Consider the following 22,762-nt stretch of genomic DNA (forward strand, 5'->3'; position numbering starts at 1 on the left):
GGAGCAGTGCTAATGCAAGATGGACGGGTAGTAGCTTATGAAAGCCGAAATCTGCAAGGGCCAGAGAAGACTATGCAAGTCTATGAGAAAGAGCTCTTGGCCGTGATTCATGCGCTTTCTAGCTGGGAGCACTACCTCTTAGATGCTGATTTTGTTGTCCAAACAGATCATCAGACCTTGCGATACTTCTTGACACAGTCAAAGTTATCCGAAAAGCATATGCGATGGGCAAACATTCTTTCTATGTTCCACTTCCAGATTATGCATGTGGAAGGCAAGAAGAATGTTGTGGCTGATGCGTTATCAAGGAAGCCACAAATTTGAGCTGTGTCAATTCCTTATCATCATGAGCTAGATGACATGAAGGAACAATATGCTACTGATGAAGATTTTGCAAGGATCTTTGAACAGTTGCAAGAGGGGCAACATCATGAGCACTACCTCCTCAGAGATGGTTTTATGATGATGCATGGAAGACTTTGTGTCACTAGGCCATTGCGACATAAGGTCATGGAAGAGAGCCATGTTCCACCGTATGCAGGGCATCGTGGTATTGATGTGACAGTTAAAGCGGTAGAGACATTCTTCTATTGGCCTACCTTGAGGAGAGATGTGGATGCCTTTGTGCGAGCATGCATAATTTGCCAAAAGGTCAAGTTTGACAGGCAAAAGGCACCAGGGTTGTTACAACCACTGTCGATTCCAGATAAGCCATAAGAAAGCATTGCTATGGACTTTATCTTTAATCTTCCAAGAATGCCAACAGGGAATGATGGTATATGGACCATTATCTGCAAGTTCAACAAGCAGGCCCATTTTATCCCCGTTAGGAAGAAGATAAAATCTGATCAGATGGCACGCTTGTTCATGTACAATGTGTTTAAATACCATGGTATGCCACAATCGATTATCAGTGATCGTGATCCTCGCATGACTAGTTTGTTCTGGAGAGGATTGTTTGAGAACATGGGCACTACGCTCAAGTTCTCGTCTTCGTTTCATCCACAAACTGATGGACAGTCAAAAGAGGCTAATTCTACTGTCTTAGATCTGCTGAAATGCTATATGTCAAATAATAAGGGCAAGTGGGAACAGTATTTGCCTATGCTTGAATAGTGTACAATAATACGGTGCATTCATCGACTGGCAAGGCACCTTTTGAGATTATTGAAGGCGGCAAAAAAGTTCCTCCCATTTTGCAAACAAAGGACAAGATCTTTGAGGCGGATCGATATGTTGAGAACATGGATGAGATGTACAAGAAATTTAAGTTGCCTTGAAGAAGACTCATGCAAAGCAGAAAAAGGCTGCTGATCATCACCGTTGTGAATTGCTGTTATTACCTTGTGATTGGGTTCTGTTAAGGTTCGAAAAGGCAAGGTTAAAGAAGATGAAGGGCAAGGAACGGCTATTTCCTAAGCTCAGTATGCGTTACTATGGGCCTTTTCAAGTGCTTGACAAGATCAGCGATGTGGCTTACAGTCTAAAATTGCCTGATGCGTGGAAGATTCATAATGCGTTTCACGTGAGTCTTCTAAGACCCTTCGTGGGTGATGTGCCAGAAGATATGCCAGGATATATGCCAGATGAGGATTAGCCAGAAGTTGAGGAACTTGATGAGATCCTAGTACCTGAGCAAGTTTTGGCACATAAGGACAGAAAAGTTAAAAGACAGGTTGCAAGATGCTATTTGGTGAAGTTCACGAACTATCCGCCTATGGATGCAAAGTGGATGGAAGAGCATGAACTGTCAGAGTCACCAAATGTATTGCAGCTTTACCTTGAAGCCTTTGGGTTACAACCTACCTATGCCCCAACCCAACGTGTGCAAAGGAGGGGTAATGATAGAGCTAGCACACCAAATTTACATATGAATTCAGTGTAATAGATGGAAATGACAAAAGTGTGAAGGTCTCGTTAAGTCATTTGTATCTATGTGTTACGACCTTTCTTGCGGATACATGCGATGATAAAAGAGTGTTGATAGCACAAGATCATAAGTGGCATGTATTTATGGTATGCAATCGAGGACGTTTGCGATTTCAAGAGGGGGGTATGTCACGAGGAAGTGGCAGCTGCTAACTATGTCATGAGGACGTGGCAACTGCTAACCTTAGTTGTTGGTTTCTTTCCAATGATTTTTGTTTTATTTTTGAGACCCTCCTTTTGAAGTTGCAAATGGTCGGACATTGTATGGCCAATGTGAACGGTAGTTTCACCAGCAGACGGGAAGTTGGTCGGCACTGGAATTCGTATAGTAAGAGGATGTCTAGGCTCAGTGCAAGGTCATGTATGTCCCCCATCGCACTTAGCAAGTTGGTGGATACTAGGAAGTGAACTCAATAAAGGTATAAAGTCAAGGTGGGATCACCAACAGAAAGTATCCGACAGTTGGGCCACATTGCACTTTTGGATGCGGTCCCAATGAGGATAGATGGTCAGATGACGAGTGGGAGCCCAACGGAAGCATCTCCTAAAAATTAGGGAACTGCTATTTTGGGCCGTGAAATGTGTTCGTGTCATTACCTTCAATATGACAAGGGGAACATCTTATAACTCTGCCGAGAAGTCAACTGGGTAGGCGGCAACCCCAAAACGGGCAAAAGCTTGTAATCGCGCCAAGTGGCACAATTTCATGCACTTGCCTCTTACAGAAAATTTGGCGCTGAATTTCTAGCTGAGGGAGGTCTCATTTTGCATTTGTCACAGGTTAAGAGCTATGGAGTGCTTTCTTTCCCTCTCATGTACACTGTGGTGCTAGGAGTGACGCCCTGCACACTATACACTGCTCTTTCTCCTCCCTACGTGCAGTTACGTGATGCCCCACGAGAGGGCTCTTCATTTGACTGATGTACAGCTGTGTGGTTTCATGCTTTTGTGTTGAGGCAAGAGCCTCCTTGAGCAGGAACATGGGTAGCTAATTGCTACTCCAAAGCAGGCACCGGTGAGGGTCATAACCTCACCGTACAGGTGCATTTTCAGTGCTATGTACGCGCTGTAAATTGACTGTTTTTCAGCCATATGGATGCCAGAACCATTGGGAATCATGCCCCACTGGCAGAGGACAGTTAGGGGACTGTTTGGGGCTTAAACAAGGCAAAAACCAGTAAATACAGCGTGCTGAATTTACTGTTTTTGGGCAGGAATCAAAGGGTTTATGCCAGTGGAAGTGAGTTCCAGCAGGGGAATTGGTTTCGCGCAAGTTTTGGGGCTGTTATGCTACCGAAATTTGGCCAAAACAGGTGTTATCTAGCGGGATACGGGTAAAGGATTCCCAGGACTCTACTTTGTAATTACCCTCTCAAGGTATAAAGAAATACCGAAAGAGGCGCCAATTTTGGGGCCTACAGGTTGTTGGCGTCTGCTCGCAGCATTCTAGCTTCCGAGCCGTGTGTGTGCTTAAGTGTTAATTTCCGTCGCTTGTTTCCTTTGCACGTTCTCTCTGTGTGTGTCTAAAGTAAAGAATTTCGGGTGAAAGCCTACCGCTCCACGGGCCGGTTTCAGGACCCTCGGACATTGTACTTGTTGAATTATAATAATAAAGAAATATTGAGAAGGGGGCCAGTCTTTGGGGCCAGTACCTTTGGGCGTGGAACTCCGCCATGCCGTGTCGTCTCTTTCTCTCAGTTTTGCTCAGTTCTTCGAGTTTCTCTCGCATGTGTTGCATTAGATCTTTGGCTTGGGGTGTTTAAGTTTTTCACAATGGTGTCAGAGCTTAGACGATTCTTCTTTTACGGAGGATATGATCCCTTTATTTGCAACAGACATGGGTTCAGTTGACGAATCCCACCAAGAGAAAATTGTTGCGTCCGACCACTCGGGTACAGAAGGAAACAACGGGGATTCCAACGGAGATCAACTTCCTTCCGACCATTCGGGAGAAGAGTATGGTCCGTCTCCACCCTCAGCTTATGAAAGAATGGAGATGCAGCGTCAGTAGCAGGTCATTATATGTGCTTGACAAATGCTACAGTACTCCAAGGATCCTGTCACAAACTGATGACGTGGCATACCAAGGACTAAACGCAAACTTAAAAGTTGTCCCAACTTATGGGTACCTCTCGACAGGGCCCTAGGGACACTAGGAATTTACCAGGAAGCTGGCAAGCCCAAGGCTGGGCTGTACGGACCCACTGGAAATTGTGCTGGCAGGCTGAACATCGGTCGTAATTCGCGCTGACAGTTCTAACGTGGCAGTGTATGGATTTTCGTAAATTATGCTAGCTGAAAATCAGCGCCAACTTTTGGGGGAGATAGCTTTTGAGTTTGAAAGCTTTTCATGTAACTGATTTTCCATGGCCAATGGCCTTTAAATAAGGCCCTTGGGCCACTCTCTCGCTCATTTGTGCTGGCGAGCCTTCGACTAGAGAGGACCCGCGGGCAATTGTACTTTGCTCAAGCATTAATATAAAAGGAAATACCGAAAGGGGCGTCAATCTTTAGGGCCAATCTCTCTGGGCACGGAACTATGTCGGGCCGTGCCGACTCAATTAAACTGTGATTTAAGTGTGAAGTAATTTAAAGTGATTCTCTCTCATGTGTCATGCCAGATTCTCCCTAAGTCTGCTACAGTGGTATCAGAGCTCAACCGATTTCTCTTCTATCGGGAAATCGGATCCCTTTTTTTCGACACACGTGGATTCTGGTGATGATTCTTGCAAGAATCAAACGAACCCTCCCGACACTTCTGGAAGAGGAGGCAGCACGGAAAATTCAAATGGAACAACATATAAAGAATACGGGCCACCTTGGCCTACGGAGTATCAACTAATGGAGATGCAATGTCAGCAGCAGGTTGATTGCGCAAAGCAGATGCTCCAGGTTGCGAAGGATCCACAGTATGCCAAATTTTTGACCCGGCACTTGATCGATTAAGTGCATACTCAATGGCAAAAAGCCATTGATCCCCACTAAAGTCAGCCCTCAAGAAACCTGTCACAAACTGGTGACGTGGCAGGCCCCCAGACACACTCACACATCCTGGCGGCAGAAATGCCACATGGCAGCAGTGTACGGACTTCCGGAAATTACGCTACTGCTTTTGGCTGGCTGAATTAGCGTTGAAAGCTTTTGCGGGACAGTTTGCTTTATTTTTGAAAGCTTTTGAGTTTAATTTTGGGGCTCTGCTTTTGGGCATCCCTTGTAAGAATAAATAAGCCTCAGGGGCTCACTTCTCAGGGCATCTGGATGCAGAGACTGAGAGTGAGCACTCGCGGGCTCTTGTACTTTGCACACAGATTAATATAAAAAGAAATACCGAAAGGGGCGCCCGTCTCTGGGGCCAATACCTCTTGGCATGGAACTACGCCGGGCTGTGTCGTCTTTTTGTGAATTGTTTTGAAGGGAATCTCTGATGTGTCGCGGTAGAATCTAGACTTGGGGTGTCCAAGTTTGTTACAGTGGTATCAGAGCGCGGCCGATTTCTCTTCTATTGGGAAATCCGATCCTTTTCTCGCGACTCTTATGGATTCCAACAAGAATCAGTCGACTTCTTCTGCATCTGCTGATGCTTGAAGAGAACACGAAGAAGATTCAACCGAATTAATAGAGGAAGAGTACGGGCCACCTCGGCCTACTCAGTACGAACTTCAAGAGATGGAACGTCGACAGTAGGTTGAAGAGTGCACAAAGCAGATGATTAATTTGCGAAGGACCCTCAGTTTGCAAAATTTTTGTCTCAGCAATCCATCGCTAAAGTGCACACTTAGTGGCAGAAAGCCACCGAACCACCCATCAAACCGGCAATCAAGAAACCTCCTTCTCTGAGGATGTTTATAGAACAAGAACTTCAAGATGTGGTTCAGACTCAGATCAGTCAGCTTTTGAATGCGAACAATCATTTAAAAAAGCAAGTGAAAAAGCGCAAGAAGGGAACTGACTACCCTTTTTATTTGGGCCGTCAATCTTCTTTTGCATCTGCAAGAAAGCAGAAGAAGCGTGTACGATTTGAAGGACTACCCAGTTCTTCTGTTCCCTCTTCTTCTGACAATTCTTCTAGCTCTTCTGACTCGAGCGAGGAGGACAGGAAAGGCAAAAAGCGAAGCAAAAAGCAAAGCTTCGGAAATGGCAAGAAAAAGGCAAAGAAACCCAGATTCCGCCCGGTTTCTGATAGCTCTATAGGGAGTCATCCTCTGACAGTTCGAACTCCGATGACCATATGTTTAATGCAAAGAAGCAGCATTTTTACAGAACCAATATGACTTCCTCGAAGACAAAAGCAAGAAAGCAAAAGAATTCAAAGAAGGTGGACAGTCGATTAAATTTGAACCCTTTTCTGGGTTCCAAGATGTTCCGAGGGCTTTGGCCTTCATCCAGCAGTTTGACATAGCCTTCTGGAGGGCACTACTCAGAACACTTCAAGATTAGGAGGGCTGCATCTTTCTTCAAAGGAAATGCTCGAACATGGTGGTCTACCCTTCTTCTAAGGAAAGAAGCTCCAGTCAAGTGGTTGACATTCAAAAGGCTCTTTATTTCTTCTTGGCTGACCTGCGAGTACGAACGGGATATACGAACCGCTTGGAACATCTTCGGATGACCAAGGGAGATTCTTTGGATGCTTATTGCGAGAGATTTTGGGACTCTTTTCTACCAACCTCTTCATTTAAGAAGGTCTCTTTTAAGGTACAGACTGAGCGGTTTTGTTGCGGACTCCCTACAGAGATCCGAAACTACTGCCTTGATCAAAAGTCAAATTCTATTCAAGAATTAATGGGTCATGCGAAATGGGTTTTCTCGATACATTCCGAAAATTTGACTTACCCCACTGATGAGATTTTGACTCAGAGGACCCGACAGACCTCCAACAATGAAAGTAGAAAGGAAAAGAGTTCCCAAGGCAAGAAGGATGAGGATACACGACCCCTACTGACTCTTCGAGAAAGAGCCAATTACATCAAAGAAGGGAAGTGTTTTGGTTGCAGGGAACATGGGCACCGAGCTTGGGGCAAAGTGAAAGATCAAGAAGTCTTGATTTTCTTCGATGGAGGAGCCAAGGCCAACTTCATTTCACCTGAATTGGTGGTGTGGCTCAAGATTACACGCGACAGGATGGGACCGCAAGTAGAGGCAGTTCTAGCGGCACCCAAACGGGACATAGCCATTACACGTGTCATTGGAAAACTTCTGTTGCATTGTGAGGGGTATTTATGACACGAGGACTTCTACATCATGCCTTTGGAAGGTTGTGACGTCCTCATAGGAGTCCCTTGGTACCATAAGAACAAAGTCGTGGTCGATTATTGGGCAAAGAGAGCAACTTTGACAAATGAAAAGGGCCGAAAAATTTTACTTGATGCAAAAGTGAAGGGCGAATCCGTCCCTATTGTATCGGCTCCGGCCATTTCCAAATTAATGAAATCTAGTCTCTTTGTTTACTCGATCTACTTGAAAGAGTTAAATGATGAACACAGAACGAACATATTTGAACTTGATAAAGAACGCCAAGATTTTCTCCACACATGCCGATTGCTTCTCTGAGGGCCTGCCAGGCGAGTTGCCCCCATCTCGACTTGAGGATCACACCATTGATCTGATTCCTGGAAGCACACCATCGAACCGGCCACCTTACCGTGTTAAGGCGAGCCCAGAATGAAGAGATCATGAACCAAGTGAAAAAAACCTTCTGGAAAAGGGTCTTATCCAGTCGAGTACTTCACCCTATTGCTCTCCGGTGTTGTTGGTATTTAAGAAAGACGGATCTTGGAGAATGTGTATTGATTACAGAGCTCTCGATAAAATCACCTTCAATAACAAATTTCCGATTCCAAGGATCGATGATATTCTTGACCGACTCTAGGGATCCTCTTGTTTCAGTAGGATTGACTTGAAAAGCGGATATCATCATATTCGAATTGCTCCGGGAGATGTCTACAAGACAGCCTTCCGAACGAGCTTCGGTTTGTATGAATTTTTGGTGATGCCTTTTGGCCTTACCAATGCTCCAGCGACTTTCAACCGAATGATGGATAGGATTTTTAGAGAGTCTTTCAGGCATTGCGAGATCACAAGTTAGTTATCAATGCCAAAAAGAGTGAATTTTTCTTGCCGGAGATACACTTTTTGGGACACATGGTCTCAGCAGCAGGAGTACAGATGGACCCAGCCAAGATTGAGACTATACATGATTGGCCAGATTTGAAGAATGTTCATGAAGTTAGAAGCTTCTTGGGCTTGTGTTCTTACTACCGGCAGTTGATTCGAAAGTTTGAGAGTTAGCTTCCCCTTTGTACATTCTGACATAGAAAGGAGTCCCTTTCTCGTGGGGACCCACAGAGGTGACTGTTTTTTAGACATTAAAAGAGAAATTGACAATTGGACCAGTATCGACTTTTCCGGATTTGCAAAAGTCATTTGAAGTATATTGTGATGCTTGTGGTCGTAGTCTCGGAGCGGTCTTAATGCAAGAAGGCCATGTCATTGCCTATGAGAGCTGATTGTTTTCAAGGCCAAAATTGACAGCACAGATTTATGAGAAAGAGCTTTGGCAATCATCCATGCTCTTACTCAGTGGTGACATTACCCACTTGGAGCCGACTTCATAGTCTTCACTGATCATCAGAGTTTATGCTACTTTTTGTCACAGAAGCAACTTTCGGAAAGCAGATGCGGTAGGCTAACATCTTGTCACAGTTTCACTTCCAGATTGTCCATGTTTAGGGGCAGCGACTAGAGCAGGATCTATATCAATTATTCTTGAGTCAGGACTTGGGTGAGGCATGGCGACTCTTTCATGAGCATTCCTCCCCTCCTACCATTACTTCTACAGAGGCCTGGGGCCCCCCCGAGCCATGCCCACACGCGTGCTTTTTTCACCGCTGAGATGGCGAAGAAGGCCATTGATAGCATGAGGACTAGGAGAGCATATGATCATGATGGCTTAGTGGTTGAGCATTTTATACATGCCAGGGATCTGCTCGTAGAGCTTCTAGCAGTGATGTTCAACCGTGCCATGTGTGAGGGTTTGCCTGATACTTGGAGTTTATCTAATATTGTACCTATCTTCAAGGTAGGAGACCCTATGGACCTTGGGAATTATCGCATTATCATGATTGGAAACACATTGGCACGGTTGTACGCATCCATTCTTGAGCAGCAGCTAAGTAGATGGGCAGTGAGGGAGGGTATACGTGCAGCCGGGCAGGCAAGGTTCAGGAGAGGTTTTTCTACTCTTGACCACATTCTGACACTCAGAGCCATTATTGAGGTTGGCAGCTCACATGGAAGACGGATCTATTGTAGCTTTGTGGACTTCCGCAAAGCATTTGACACAGTGCCGAGAGCTAGATTGATGCGTAGACTACAGGAGATGGGAGTACCCACAGAGCTGATTTGGGGGATTATGGCATTATATAGGTCAATATTGGGGCATATACGCACTCCAGAGGGGTTATCTACATTAGTTCACTCCACTATCGGGGGTGAAGCAAGGCTGCCCACTCTCTCCTACTCTATTTGGTATGTATGTGGATGAGGTTTCTGACTATATTGAGAGAGAGGGTGATAGAGGTGCACAGTTGGCAAGGACATGGATTCCACTATTGTTATATATGCTGATGATATTGTGTTGATCTCCGACTCTCCGGAGGGGATGCAACGTCACTTGGATGCTTTGCATAGGTTTGCTCATGACAGTGTCAACCTTGGTAAAATCAAGGTTATGGTGTTTAACACCACCCCACAATGGACGAGGAGATCAGCACCCACATTCACATACGGCCATGAGACAGTGGAGTATACAGATGCTTATACCTACCTTGGGGTGGTCTTTAGTGGACCAGCATTTTCATTGAGGAAAGCAACAAACACTAGACTGACTAGAGCACATGCAGCATTGGGTGGATTGAAGAGGATGTGTTCATAGATTCAGTTTCAGGAGCCTTGTACGAAGCTCTGGCTTTTTGACACTTTGGTGGCTTCCGCATTGCTCTATGGAGTTCATATAAGGAGGCCTTCATTTGACCATCACAGGTGGTCGCGTCGCACTGATGGATGGGGAGACATGGAGAAGCCTCTAGTCTCTATGATCTCGCGGCTTATTAGAGCTAAGGCTTCAGTACCACATGACATCATTCGAGCAGAGCTAGCTTCCCCCCTGCTAGTGGTTGAGACGCTTACCAGATCAGTCTCCTTTTACCACCGCTTGTGGGACCTCCCTAGAGAAAGATATACTTGCCTAGCACTTGAGTCCTCTCAACAGTTAGCTTTGTAGGGAGAGACAGCATGCTGGTATGGGGAGATGACATCATGGTTTCAGTTACATGGGTTCAGCATGGACAGATTGCCCCCCTTTCAGTGCTCATTGGATGCACCCTCTCTAACTCTTACACAGTCCGAGATCACCAGGCTCATCCGTCAAGACCTGATTCAGCTAGATACTAGGAGGACTTGGATACAGCCGGCTCAGGAGTTGGGCACGAAGATGGCTTTCTATAGAGAGCATCTTCTCCAGCTTACTAAGGATGGTTTTGCGACGAGGCCCAAATACATGGACACCCACTTATCTCATGGGATACGATGTGCTATCGGCCAAATACATACATCTTCACACCAGCTTCGGCTCGAGAGTGGTAGATACAGCGGAGTACCAGCAGAGGCCAGGACATGTCCCCTTTGTCACATGGAAACGAGACAGAGTTGCACTACACATGCCACTGCCTAGTTTACTATGAGATACGAGGCCGCTTTCACTACCTGTTCAGAGAGGGCTGTGGATCACTCTCTAGAGTCGTGGGGTATGAGGACCAGAGATGTCTGGGTCTGTTTTTGCTGGAGCTGCGCAGACACGGAGAGAGCCTGATGAGAGGAGAGGCTAGCCAGTCTCAGAGACGGATCATAGACTTCTTTAGAGTGGACATTGGCCAACCAAAGGTGCAACTACCACAGCAGAGCTCACATTCTCCTCACACCAGAGGCACATTGATCGATCGAGCGACCGAGCTAGGGAGATCTAGACGCCCACGAATATGGAGGACTACACAGCATCAATGGAGGTTGCATCAGAGGATTCGGAGCACTTTGGCCCGGCATGCATGACGCCCGATTAGACTATTGACCATGGAGGAGATTGATGAGATCCGCCAACGTCCAATGATGGATCTCCTATGATTTAGCTCTTTTGAGGATTGTACATCCTTCTCATCTTGTATCAGCTCTCACCCATTATATTCCCACATGCACACCCACATTGTGTTGTATTAGTCCCCCAGTCACTACTCTCACCCCCCCCCCCCCCCCCCCCCCACTCATATCCTACAAAGTTCTAGCTAGCTGCTTAGTTCACATCTAGCAGTTAAGATTTTAGTTTTTCACTTTACTTCATTTTGTTTTTGTACCCAAGATTGTATTAGATCCACCAAGATTGTATCAGTTTGGTCTCGTAGGTCATTTTGGCCTTTTGAAGACATTTAATATAACATTTCATTTCATTTTCTCTCTTTGTCTCTCACCACATTGTAACTTTTTGGTCACATAGGTCATTTTGGCCTTTTGAAGACGTTAATATTTCATTTCATCTCTCTCTCTCTCTCTCTCTCTCTCTCTCTCTCTCTCTCTCTCGGGAGACAGCTTGTCGGCCAGACGCTAGATCCCAGCATGGAAGTCGAGGTTCAGGAGGGGTAGCAGTCTTATTCAAGGAGGAGTTGCAGCCGCTATTACAGATTGTCCGGAGAGATGACCAGGCGAGATACATGTGGGTGAGACTGAGAGCTGAGACAGGCAGATTCTTATACATTGCTATATGTTACTTTCCCCCTAGCACATCAGTCTATACCTCACCTAGAGGGCAATCCCCTTTCTCTATACTTGATGATGACATATGGGAGTTCTCTAGAGATGGAGATATCATTCTCTTGGGAGACTTTAATTCCAGGACGGCCAACTCCCAAACGGTATTTTATGATACCTCGGAGGAGATGCTTAGAGAGATGGATATATCGGAGATGGGACTTGATAGACACTCACAGGATAGAGAGCACACAGAGTATGGGAGATACCTCATGGAGATGACGACTACGCATGGTCTGGCCATACTTAATGGTCTAGAGATTTTTCCTTCATCTGGGGGATTCACATGCTTTCCACACAGACATGGGGCCAATACGGTGGACTATGTCATGACTTCACCGAGCTTCATCTCTAATATTCAGGATCTCAGTGTGGGTCGTAGGCCTGTTGGAGTAGCAGTGGACCATGCTCTCCTGACTTTTTCAGTCTCTTTCCAGTATAGTGCCTCTCAGACACCACGGAGGATTGCACACACACGGTATACTTTTACACCAGAGACGGATTCAGTTTATGTGGAAGAAATTTACAGACGCATGTGGGCAGCCGAGCCTGTATATACAGTGGAAGAGATCACCACTTTATTGACGGGGATCTTGCATGGGGCTGCAGCAGAGGCATACCCACACACTCAACCAGATCAGAGAAGACATTCTGGGAACATGCCTCAGAATAGTTGGTATGATGAGGAATGCAGAGAGATGAGAGTTCAGATTCAGAGCGAGCTTATACTTGGAGTCATTACATATAGACAGTCTCGGATTGCCCTTCGGCGCTTAGTGCAACGGAAGAAGCGGGCCTTTTTAGCCCAGATGGAATGTGATTTGTATCAGCTCTTTTTGAGTCGAGATTGAGGTGAGGCCTGGCGTCTCTTCCATGAGCACTCACCTCCTCCAGTGATTACCTCTCCCGAGATTTGGGGTTAGTATGTAGCATCATTATATACAGTACATGGGCAACCACCATTACCAGACCCTCTAGAACCATGTCCAGCCACTAGTACCTTCTTTACCACTGAGATGGTGAAGAACGCCATTGACAGGATGAGGACTAAGAGAGCATATGATCATGATGGTTTGGTGGCAGAGCACTTGATACATGCTAGAGATTTACTTTCAGAGGTTCTTGCGCGGTTGTTTAACCGTGTCATGTGTGAGGGACTACCCGAGTCCTGGAGATTATCTACTATTGTACCTCTCTTCAAGGCAGGGGACCCCATTGTGCCAGGGAACTACCGTATTATTATGATAGGGCACACATTGGCACGGTTGTATGCATCCATTCTTGAACAACAACTGAGTAAATGGGCAGAAAATGAGGGCATACAAGCAGCAGGACAAGCTGGATTCAGGAGGGGTTTCTCCACTTTGGACCATATTCTTACACTCAGAGCCATTATTGAGGAGGGTCGGGCACATGGGAGACGGATGTATTGTTGCTTTGTGGACTTCCGCAAAGCATTTGACACAGTGCCAAGGGCCAGATTGATGCACAGGCTACTGAAGTTGGGAGTACCCACAGAGATCATATGGGGGATCATGGCTTTATACGGCTCAGTGACTGGCCAGGTACGCACTCTTGAGGGGATTTCTGACATTGTTCATTCCACTATTGGAGTGAAGCAGGGGTGTCCTTTGTCCCCTACACTTTTTGGTATGTATGTAGATGAGGTCTTTGACTACATTGACAGAGAGGGTGACAGAGGCGCTCAGCTAGCAGGGACATGGATTCCTTTATTATTACATGCTGATGATATTGTGTTGATATCAGAGTCGCCAGAGGGCATGCAGAGACAGTTAGATGCATTGCACAACTTTGCAGAGGATAGTGGACTGTCTGTGAACCTTGGTAAAACCAAGGTTATGGTGTTTAACACTACACCACAGTGGGTCAAGAGATCGGCACCTACACTCGTATATGGTCAGGACACTGTGGAGTACACAAATGAATATACATATCTGGGGGTGGTATTCACGGGACCGAGGTTTACTCTGAGGAGAGCAGCAGAGACTAGACTGTCCAGAGCCTATGCGGCATTGGGAGGGCTAGAGAGAATGTGTTTGCAAGTTCAGTTTCAAGAACCACGAACAAAGCTATGGCTCTTTGATACTTTGGTTGCTTCAGCTATGCTTTATGGGGTCCAAGTTTGGGGACCATCTGTGAATCATGACAGTTGGAGGAACATGGAGAGACCCTTGGTATTTATGATATCCCGGATGATTAGAGCCAAGGCCTCCGTACCACATGCGATTATTCGAGCGGAGGTAGCCGCCCCTCCTATTGAGATTGAGGCTCTTACTAGATCAGTGTCCTTTATGCACAGTCTATGGGATACACATAGAGGCAGATATACTAGATTGGCTCTTGAGTCTTCTAGACAGTTAGCGATGCAAGGAGATGCATCATGTTGGTATGCGCAGATGACCTCATGGTTTCAGAGGCATGGTCTCAGCATGGATAGATTGCCTCCTTTTCAGTATTCCCTAGATGCACCCTCCCTGCCAGTCACACGGACGGAGATCACTAGAGTCATTCGGCAGGATCTAATACAGTTGGACACCAGGAGGACATGGGTAGAGCCGATGCAGGAGTTGGGCACGAAGATGGCTTTTTACAAAGAGCACCTTCTCCAACTTTCAGGAGATGGGTTTGTGACTCGTCCGAGCTACATGGACACTCATTTGTCTCATGGTCTGCGATGTGCTATTGGTCAGATTCGCACATCCTCACACCAGCTGGAGACTGAGACGGGTAGATTCAGAGGGATACCGCCGGAGTCTAGGATATGTCAACCATGCGGTAGAGAGCCAGAGACAGAGCTACACTACATATGCCACTGCACTGTGTATTGTGAAATACGAGGGTGCTTCCATTGCTTATTCAGGGAGGGTTTTGGACCCCTACATAGAGTCATGAGGTATCAGGATCAGAGATGCCTTGGCTTATATCTACTTGAGCTACACCGACATAGAGATATTTTGTTGAGGAGACATGGAGCACGACAGCCACAGAGACAGATCACAGACTTCTTTGGATCGAGGGAGCCAAGAGACCAACCACCAGCACAGGGTTGTACCCGCATTCACACGAGAGGCACCCTGATTGACAGGGCGACTGAGCTCGGGAGATCGAGACGACCACGACCGAGACACAGGAGCACACTCCATCGACGGAGACTCCAACAGAGGATCATAGGCATTCTAGCACAACATCTAGATTGTCATTGAGGGCCTATTTTACATTTTCACATTTCACACTCATTTTCAGTTTTCATTTTTACTTTCAGTACTTTTTGTACTTGTACTTTAGACGTTGTATTAGATTCACCACTATGTATCTGATGGTCTCATAGGTCATTTTGGCCTTTATAAGACGTTAATATATCATTTCATTTCATTTCTCTCTCTCTCTCTCTCTCTCTCTCTCTCTCTCTCTCTCTCTCTCATTTGTCAGGATCTGATCGAGCTGGACACGAGGAGGACATGGATAGAGCCGTTATAGGAGTTGGGCACAAAGATGCCTTTCTATAGAGAGCATCTTCTCCGCCTCACGGGGGATGGGTTTGTGATTCGACCTAGCTATATGGACACGCATCTTTCTCATGGTTTGCGTTGTGCCATTGGCCAGATACGCACGTCCTCACATCAGCTCGAGATTGAGACTGGCAGATTCAGAGGGATACCAACTGATAGCAGGATATGACGCTTATGCCATCTAGAGCCAGAGACAGAAGTACATTACATATGTCATTGCACAGTGTACTATGAGATACGAGGCCGTTTTCATTGTCTATTCAGAGAAGGTTTTGGGCCTCTATCTAGGGTCATGAGTTATGAGGATCAAAGATGTCTTGGGCTATATCTACTTGAGTTACAGAGGCATAGAGAAACTTTACTGAGGATAGCTGAAGAGAGACAACCCCAGAGATAGATCACAGATTTCTTTACACTAGATATTGTACACCCAGAAGAACAGACAGAGGAGCAGCCAACAGTGGAGAGGTCTACCCGCACTACTGGCATTCTCATAGACCGAGCATTGGAGCTAGGGAGATCTAGACGACCCCGACGGAGAAGAGGAGCTACACAATTTCGAAGGAGGCTACAGCAAAGGATTCGAGCCATACTTTTTCGTCGTCTAGAGTGCAGATGAAGATTGATCTCTATGAAGATGGATCTCTACTCCCCTCCCATATTGTCTTCACATTGTACTGCTTAGTTTAGGATCCCGCAGTATTTATATTTTGTTATCCTAGTTTAATTTATTTTGTTAATCTGACTTTGTATCAAATACACCGCATTGTAACTTTCTGGTCTCATAGGTCACTTTGGCCTTTTGAAGACGTTAATATAACATTTCATTTCATCTCTCTCTCTCTCTCTCTCTCTCTCTCTGAACTCCCATATCTCACAGTTGAGTCCAGACCGATCGGGGTGGCAATGGATCATGCTCTAGTGTCGATGACCATCTCCTTCCAGTTCAGTGTAGCACACAGGCCACGAGTAGCAGCCCCTACTCGCTACACATTCACACGGGAGACAGATTCTGTATTCATGGACGGAATCTACAGACGCCTATGCATTGAGGACCCGGGGCGACCTCTGGAGGAGCTAACTACTATACTGACACAGACATTACATGAGGCAACAGCAGAAGCATACCCACACACCCAGCTTGAGCAGAGCCGCCGATCAGGGAGCATGCCTCAGAATAGCTGGTACGATGAGGAGTGCCGCCAGACTAGAGCCAGACTTCAGAGGGAGGTGCTGTCGGGGGACGTCACTCACAGACAGTCACAGATTGACTTCTGACGCCTGGTGCGGCGGAAGAAGAGGGCTTTTTTGGCTCGACTCGAGCAGGATCTATATCAGCTATTCTTGAGTCAGGACTCGCGTGAGGCGTGGCGAGCAGAGACCAGACTTACTAGAGCCCACGCAGCATTGGGTAGATTGGAGAGGATGTGTTCGCAGGTTCAGTTTCAGGAGCCCCGGACGAAGCTCTGGCTCTTTGACTCCTTGGTGGCTTCAGCATTGCTCTATGGAACCGAGATATGGGGACCTTCACTGGATCACCACGGAAGGCCGGGTCGCTCAAACGGATGGGGGAACATGGAGAAACCTCTCGTCTCTATGATCTCGCGGCTCATTAGAGCCAAGGCATCAGTACCACGGGCCATTATCCAAGCAGAGCTAGCGGCCCCCCCACTTGTGGTGGAGGCGCTCACCAGATCAGTCTCCTTCATAAACCGCACATGGGCACTTCCTAGAGACAGATATGCTCGCATAGCACTTGAATCCTCTCGACAACTAGCCATACAAGGAGATACAACATGCTGGTATGGGGAGATGACATCATGGTTTCAGGCACATGGGTTCAGCATAGACAGGCTGCCACCATTCCAGTACTCATTGGATGCACCATCTCTCACTCTTACACAATCAGAGATCACCAAGCTCATCCGCCAAGACCTGACCCAACTAGACACCAGGAGGACATGGATACAACCAACACAGGAATTGGGCACGAAGATGGCTTTCTACAGAGACCACCTCCTCCAGCTTACGGAAGATGGTTTTGTGGCGAGACCCAGATACATGGATACCCACTTGTCTCATGGGATACGATGTGCTATTGACCAGTTACGCACATCTTCTCACCAGTTGCGGATTGAGACTGGGAGATACAGCGGAGTACCAGCAGAGGACAGGACATGCCCCTTGTGTAACATGGAACCTGAGACAGAGCTACACTATACATGCCGCTGCCCCGTCTACTACGAGATACGAGGCCGCTTCCATTGCTTGTTCAGAGAGGGTTTTGGACCACTCTCAAGAGTCATGGGATACGAAGATCAGAGATGCCTGGGTTTGTTCTTGCTCGAGCTGCGCAGACACAGAGATAGCCTGATGAATGGCGAGGCTAGCCAGTCTCAAAGACGGATCACAGACTTCTTCAGAGCAGACACGGGACAGCCGCAAGAGCCACTCCCACAGCAGAGCTCTCCCCTGTCTCACACCAGAGGCACACTGATTGACCGAGCGACTGAACTGGGGAAATCCAGGCGCCCGCGACTGCGAAGAACTACACAGCATCGACGAAGGCTACGACAGAAAATTCGGAGCACGCTGGCCAGGCATACACGACGCCCGGTCAGACTACTAACCATGGAGGAAATTGATGAGATTCACCAACGACCGATGCTAGATCTCTTGTGATTCAGCTATCCCAACAAGCCGCCCATTATTCTGCTTAGTTTTTGCTTGACTCACATCGACCAACTTAGGACCCCATAGTATATATCTTTGTTTTGTACTGTTGTTAGGTTATTTTGTTACTCTGACTTTGTATCAGATCCACCACTTTGTAACTTACGGGTCTCATAGGTCATTGTGGCCTTTTGAAGACGTTAATATAACATTTCATTTCTCTCTCTCTCTCCCCCCCCCGCCCCCCCCAACCCCCCATGGCTCTGGCTCTGGCTTGATCCCTTTGATATTAGAAAGGAAAAATCTGTCAGGCTACAAAATACAGGCATAGCCCAGTGACAAGATACAACCAAAGGCAAAAAAATCAAATTCTGTGAATGAAATACATAGCTGAGGAGAAAAAGTGTGTACATATTGAATGCATATGTTATCTGCAATGTGTATCCTGTAGGTATCTCGGGAGCAATAACTTTACCTCTGCTCCAATACCAAGTTGGATCAGCAATCTCAAAAAGCTTTTTTTATTGTAAGTACTTTGATTTTTGGAGATGCACTTTTTAAACTACCACCGCTAAACTTTTTTTACACTATTTTGTGTGTGTGCACGCACGATGCTTGCATGCTTACAGATCCACAATTTTTTAGGCCATCCCTTTGAAGAAAAGTAATTTTTGTTTTGCTTCATGTCTGATCCTTTCTTTTCTAGGTCAATGGACTCTGCGAACTTGTTCGGTAATATATCAGCTGACATCTTCAGCTCAAGTTCAAATATTTCAAATGTGTAAGGAATCTCTCGTCTTTTCTTTTTGTCTGGGTACATCTCAAAGTTGGAAAATTTCTTCATTGTAAGCTCTCTCACATTATTCATTGGTTTATTGTAGGACTTTTGCTTCCAACAGTCTTAATGGAACCGTAGACCTATCTTCAGCAAATTCAAGGCTGCGGCTTGTAAATTTGTCAAATAATGACCTTGCTGGCTTTGTGAATAGCCCTACTACAGTGCAAATAATGTGAGTAGTACAAAGGTTTTGTTAGGTCAAAGCTTCTTGTCAAATGTGGGTTCTGATTAGTGTTAACATGAATATTCATCATGCACCTGCCCATGACCGCGTTCAAACTACAATTCAGTATGACTTATCTCTGTTCAAGTACAGCACTTAGTCCATTATAAATGGAATCATTTTGATGTATGTGATGTCGCTCATTCAGATGTTTATGTCCTTGGTGTACATTTACTTAGCATCGTGGGTTTTTTAAAACACTGCAACAGACTGGATGGAAACCCTTACTGTGACAACAATCAGGGTCAGTGTGATTCATTGCGAGCGGCAACACCGACACTGATAAATGCATCAGCTTGTAGTGGTTCATGTGCGGACAACTATTTGATAAATCCCAAATTATCCACAACTTGCCAATGTTCTCGTCCTGTGGTTGGCAATGTTGATTTTTTAGCAACGAAACTCCCAATTCTTGAGGATTATAACCTTACTCTTATGGAGGAAGAATTTGCAAGTGGGCTTAGCCAAAGTGCTTTCATGAATATAACATTCTTGGACTTTCAAGTCGTGGTCAACACCTTTACAGCCACTCACGCAACAGTATCAATCTTTCCACCGAACAATACAGCCACCTGGTCTCCTAGTGATGCAGCTCTCATTTCATATGCCATCAAGAACCAGGAAATTACTTATCCAGGGATTGGCCCCATGGTGTGTGCTTTCATTGGGACCCCATATGATGCAGGTACGTTTTAGGAGTTACCCTTTTGTAAGGGAGAATTAGGTTATATTCAAGGATTTTTTGAAAACTAACAAAATCATGAACTGATATAAGATGTAGCTGTTTGGCCTTCTTAAAAAAAGGTTTCCCTGTTCGTTCTCGACGAACCTTGATCACATTGATGTGCTTAAAAAACCTATCATAGTATTCTTCATTTGTGATTTATATCAAGTTCAATCATTTATTATCTTCTGGTACATTTGGCACATCTGACTTTCATATGCATATCATTCTTACTTGTTTGATGCAGTGATTATCGTGAGTGGGCTCACCACAGGCGCAAAGGTTGGAATAGCCATTGGAGTGGTGGTCTTTGTAGTGGCAGTTGTTGTCCTTGGTCTTTATGCAATAAGACAGAGAAAACGAGCAGATAAGGCAGAAGAAGCGAACAAGCCCTTTGGTAAGTAGTGGGATGCATTTTTAATTGATATAGAAAAAAGAAAAACCTTGCTGGCTTGCGTAGATTGGCGAGTAAGTCCACTTGGTTTTGGATGAGCATACTATTATTCAACAAGATCATGTGCTTATACATACATGGCTCATAGTAGCATCTACCCTAGGAGTCCGGGGTCTGCGTGATTAGATTTGAATTTTGGATCAAGTCATCCCTCCTATAACAAAGTAAATCATGTTAGCAGTGCGCAAGTTCTAGTTGCGTCACGTTAGTCTCTTTAAGCATTCAGACTGTGTTGTTTGTATTTCTGGCAGCTGCTTGGATAGCTACTGGTGAAGGAGGAGATGCAAACATTCCTCAGTTGAAGGGTGCCCGGTGGTTCTCTCTGGAAGAAATAAGGAAGTGCACAAACAATTTTAGTCAAAGCAATGAGATTGGTGAAGGTGGTTATGGCAAGGTGCTAGGCTTGTTCATGCGTTCTGTACAGCTTATGTTCTGCCTTAATGCACGTTTTGTGTACCTTTCTTTCCTCATTATCTAAGATTTGCAGGTATACAAAGGATATCTTGCATCAGGAGAAAAGGTAGCCATTAAAAGGGCAGGAACTGATTCACTTCAAGGTGCTGCGGAGTTCAAAAACGAGATAGAGTTGCTATCAAGAGTGCACCATCGAAATTTGGTTGGTCTGATCGGTTTCTGTTTCGAGGAAGGAGAGCAGATGCTGGTATATGAGTTTATGCCCAATGGAACTTTAAGAGAGAGCCTTTCAGGTAGATTATATCGGTGCCCTATTTATACGACGATGTTATTGCTTTAAGAACAAAGCAAACAATTTTGAAACAGTTCCTTCCTTCTGTAGGTACAACTGGTATACAGATGAACTGGGAAAGGAGACTTTCACTTGCTATGAGCTCAGCAAGGGGCATTGCTTACCTGCACACAGAAGCGAATCCGCCAATCATTCATAGAGATATTAAGTCGAGTAACATTCTTCTTGATGACAAACTTGTTGCCAAGGTTGCAGATTTTGGACTTTCCAAAGTGGCACCTACAGATGATGGAGTGGCTCCCTTGTCCACTCAGGTCAAAGGAACTCTGGTAAGGGGGCTGCATAATTGTTATCATGAGGTGCTGTTTCTGTGATGTATGTTGGAGAGATTTTCTATGGATCTGCAGTTTTTTCTCTTTAGCTCTGCTAATTGCCAAATAGGCACTTCAGCTACATGCAAGCAATACAAGTTGTGTCTTGGTATTTATTGAGAGGTTTTTTGAGAGGCATGGTTTTTACTGGCATGAATTAGGACTTCAGTAATTACACTTCCGCACACTTATATAGTACGGCGTTAAATAAAACCGTTACCATGCCACAAGCAATAAATGCTTATGCATGCCCATGTAAGTATATCGTGTAGTCTACGGTTCAAATTAGTGTCATTGCACTGTTTGTCTTCCATTATTTTCATTACCGTTTTTGTTCTTTTTCTTTCCTGAATTACCCATTATTTTCTTGAGTATGTTGTAACAAGACTTGCCATTGCTCAATTATATTGTATTCTGCCAAATGCAGGGATACTTGGACCCTGACTATTTCATGACCAACAGACTCACAGAAAAGAGTGATGTGTATAGCTTTGGTGTAGTCTTGCTAGAGCTGATGACAGGCAGGCTACCAATCCAAGGCGGCAAATATGTGGTTCGCGAAATGCGGGTTGCTCTTGCTCAAGAAGGAATGGCTCAAGGTGTCAAATCAATGGTGGATCCTGAGTTGAAAGAGTATCCTTTAGAGGCACTGGAAAAGCTTGTAGAGCTAGCATTGGCATGTGTGGAGGATAGTCCCGAAAGTCGACCCACTATGGCTGAGGTTATCAAGGAAATTGAAAGTTTATCAGAGGTTACCTCTGCTAAACCGGAGTTCCAGGGGAATAATGAGTACTCACAAGAGGATAAGCTGGCCTACATGCAACAGAACCTTGGTTCTCCATTCGACTATAGTGGAAGTTATACCGCTTTTTATGGAAATGTTCAGCCAAAGTGACAAGACTCTTGAGGAGGAACTTGATCTTTGCCAACTGACATGTTTCTAAACAGTTGAGGAGTTCTTTTTCTGTATTTCATGTATTGTACCATAGTGAGGCTCCTTTATCAGGAAGGAATGTACAGTTGCTACTTGCGTGTATGCACATTTTGTGAGTGTATACATTTGCATACATAGATCTATTTTTCTGTGCATAATACTTTGCAAGCATTATATTCCTGTGTGTAATGGTGCCAGTTGTCATTCGGTGCAATGCTGTGTTTTTCTACAGACGATAGTTTCTCAATTTTCACATATTACCCATTATTTTGTCATGTTTGGAAATTTGTGTTTTCATGTAGAAAGTGAAAGATGAAAGAGATTCTAGAGACCTTTAAATTATTATCGCAGTTGTTTCATGATACGATAAACGATTGGACTTTCATCCATTCCCTTCTCCAACATACACAGAGTGACATGTAGATTTTCATGTATTTCTATTTATTGAGTCCAATGGGATATTTTCTGGTGGTGAAGTTGATTTCAAGTATTTGCAGACTCCATTGTGGTCTGGACCCTGCTTTTTTT

The 22,762-nt window shown here is 45.3% G+C and overlaps 1 protein-coding gene across 1 annotated transcript in view; it reads left to right on the forward strand.

The window, feature by feature from the left end:
• Positions 1-22,418, forward strand: part of LOC147435326 (leucine-rich repeat receptor protein kinase HPCA1-like) — a 39,354-nt gene extending 16,936 nt beyond the window's left edge. The window contains exons 11-19 of the mRNA XM_086488397.1: positions 18,436-18,510; positions 18,691-18,765; positions 18,866-18,994; positions 19,255-19,730; positions 20,017-20,166; positions 20,475-20,617; positions 20,711-20,930; positions 21,020-21,258; positions 21,728-22,418. Of these exons, the coding sequence (XP_086344523.1) occupies positions 18,436-18,510; positions 18,691-18,765; positions 18,866-18,994; positions 19,255-19,730; positions 20,017-20,166; positions 20,475-20,617; positions 20,711-20,930; positions 21,020-21,258; positions 21,728-22,195 (1,975 nt within the window). The 3' untranslated portion in view covers positions 22,196-22,418. The remainder of the gene's footprint in view (positions 1-18,435; positions 18,511-18,690; positions 18,766-18,865; positions 18,995-19,254; positions 19,731-20,016; positions 20,167-20,474; positions 20,618-20,710; positions 20,931-21,019; positions 21,259-21,727) is intronic.
• Positions 22,419-22,762: the final 344 nt, after the last annotated feature.

The sequence above is a fragment of the Adiantum capillus-veneris genome, chromosome 18 (assembly GCF_014529385.1).
Source record: "Adiantum capillus-veneris isolate H3 chromosome 18, ASM1452938v2, whole genome shotgun sequence".
In the NCBI taxonomy this organism is placed as follows: domain Eukaryota; kingdom Viridiplantae; phylum Streptophyta; class Polypodiopsida; order Polypodiales; family Pteridaceae; genus Adiantum; species Adiantum capillus-veneris.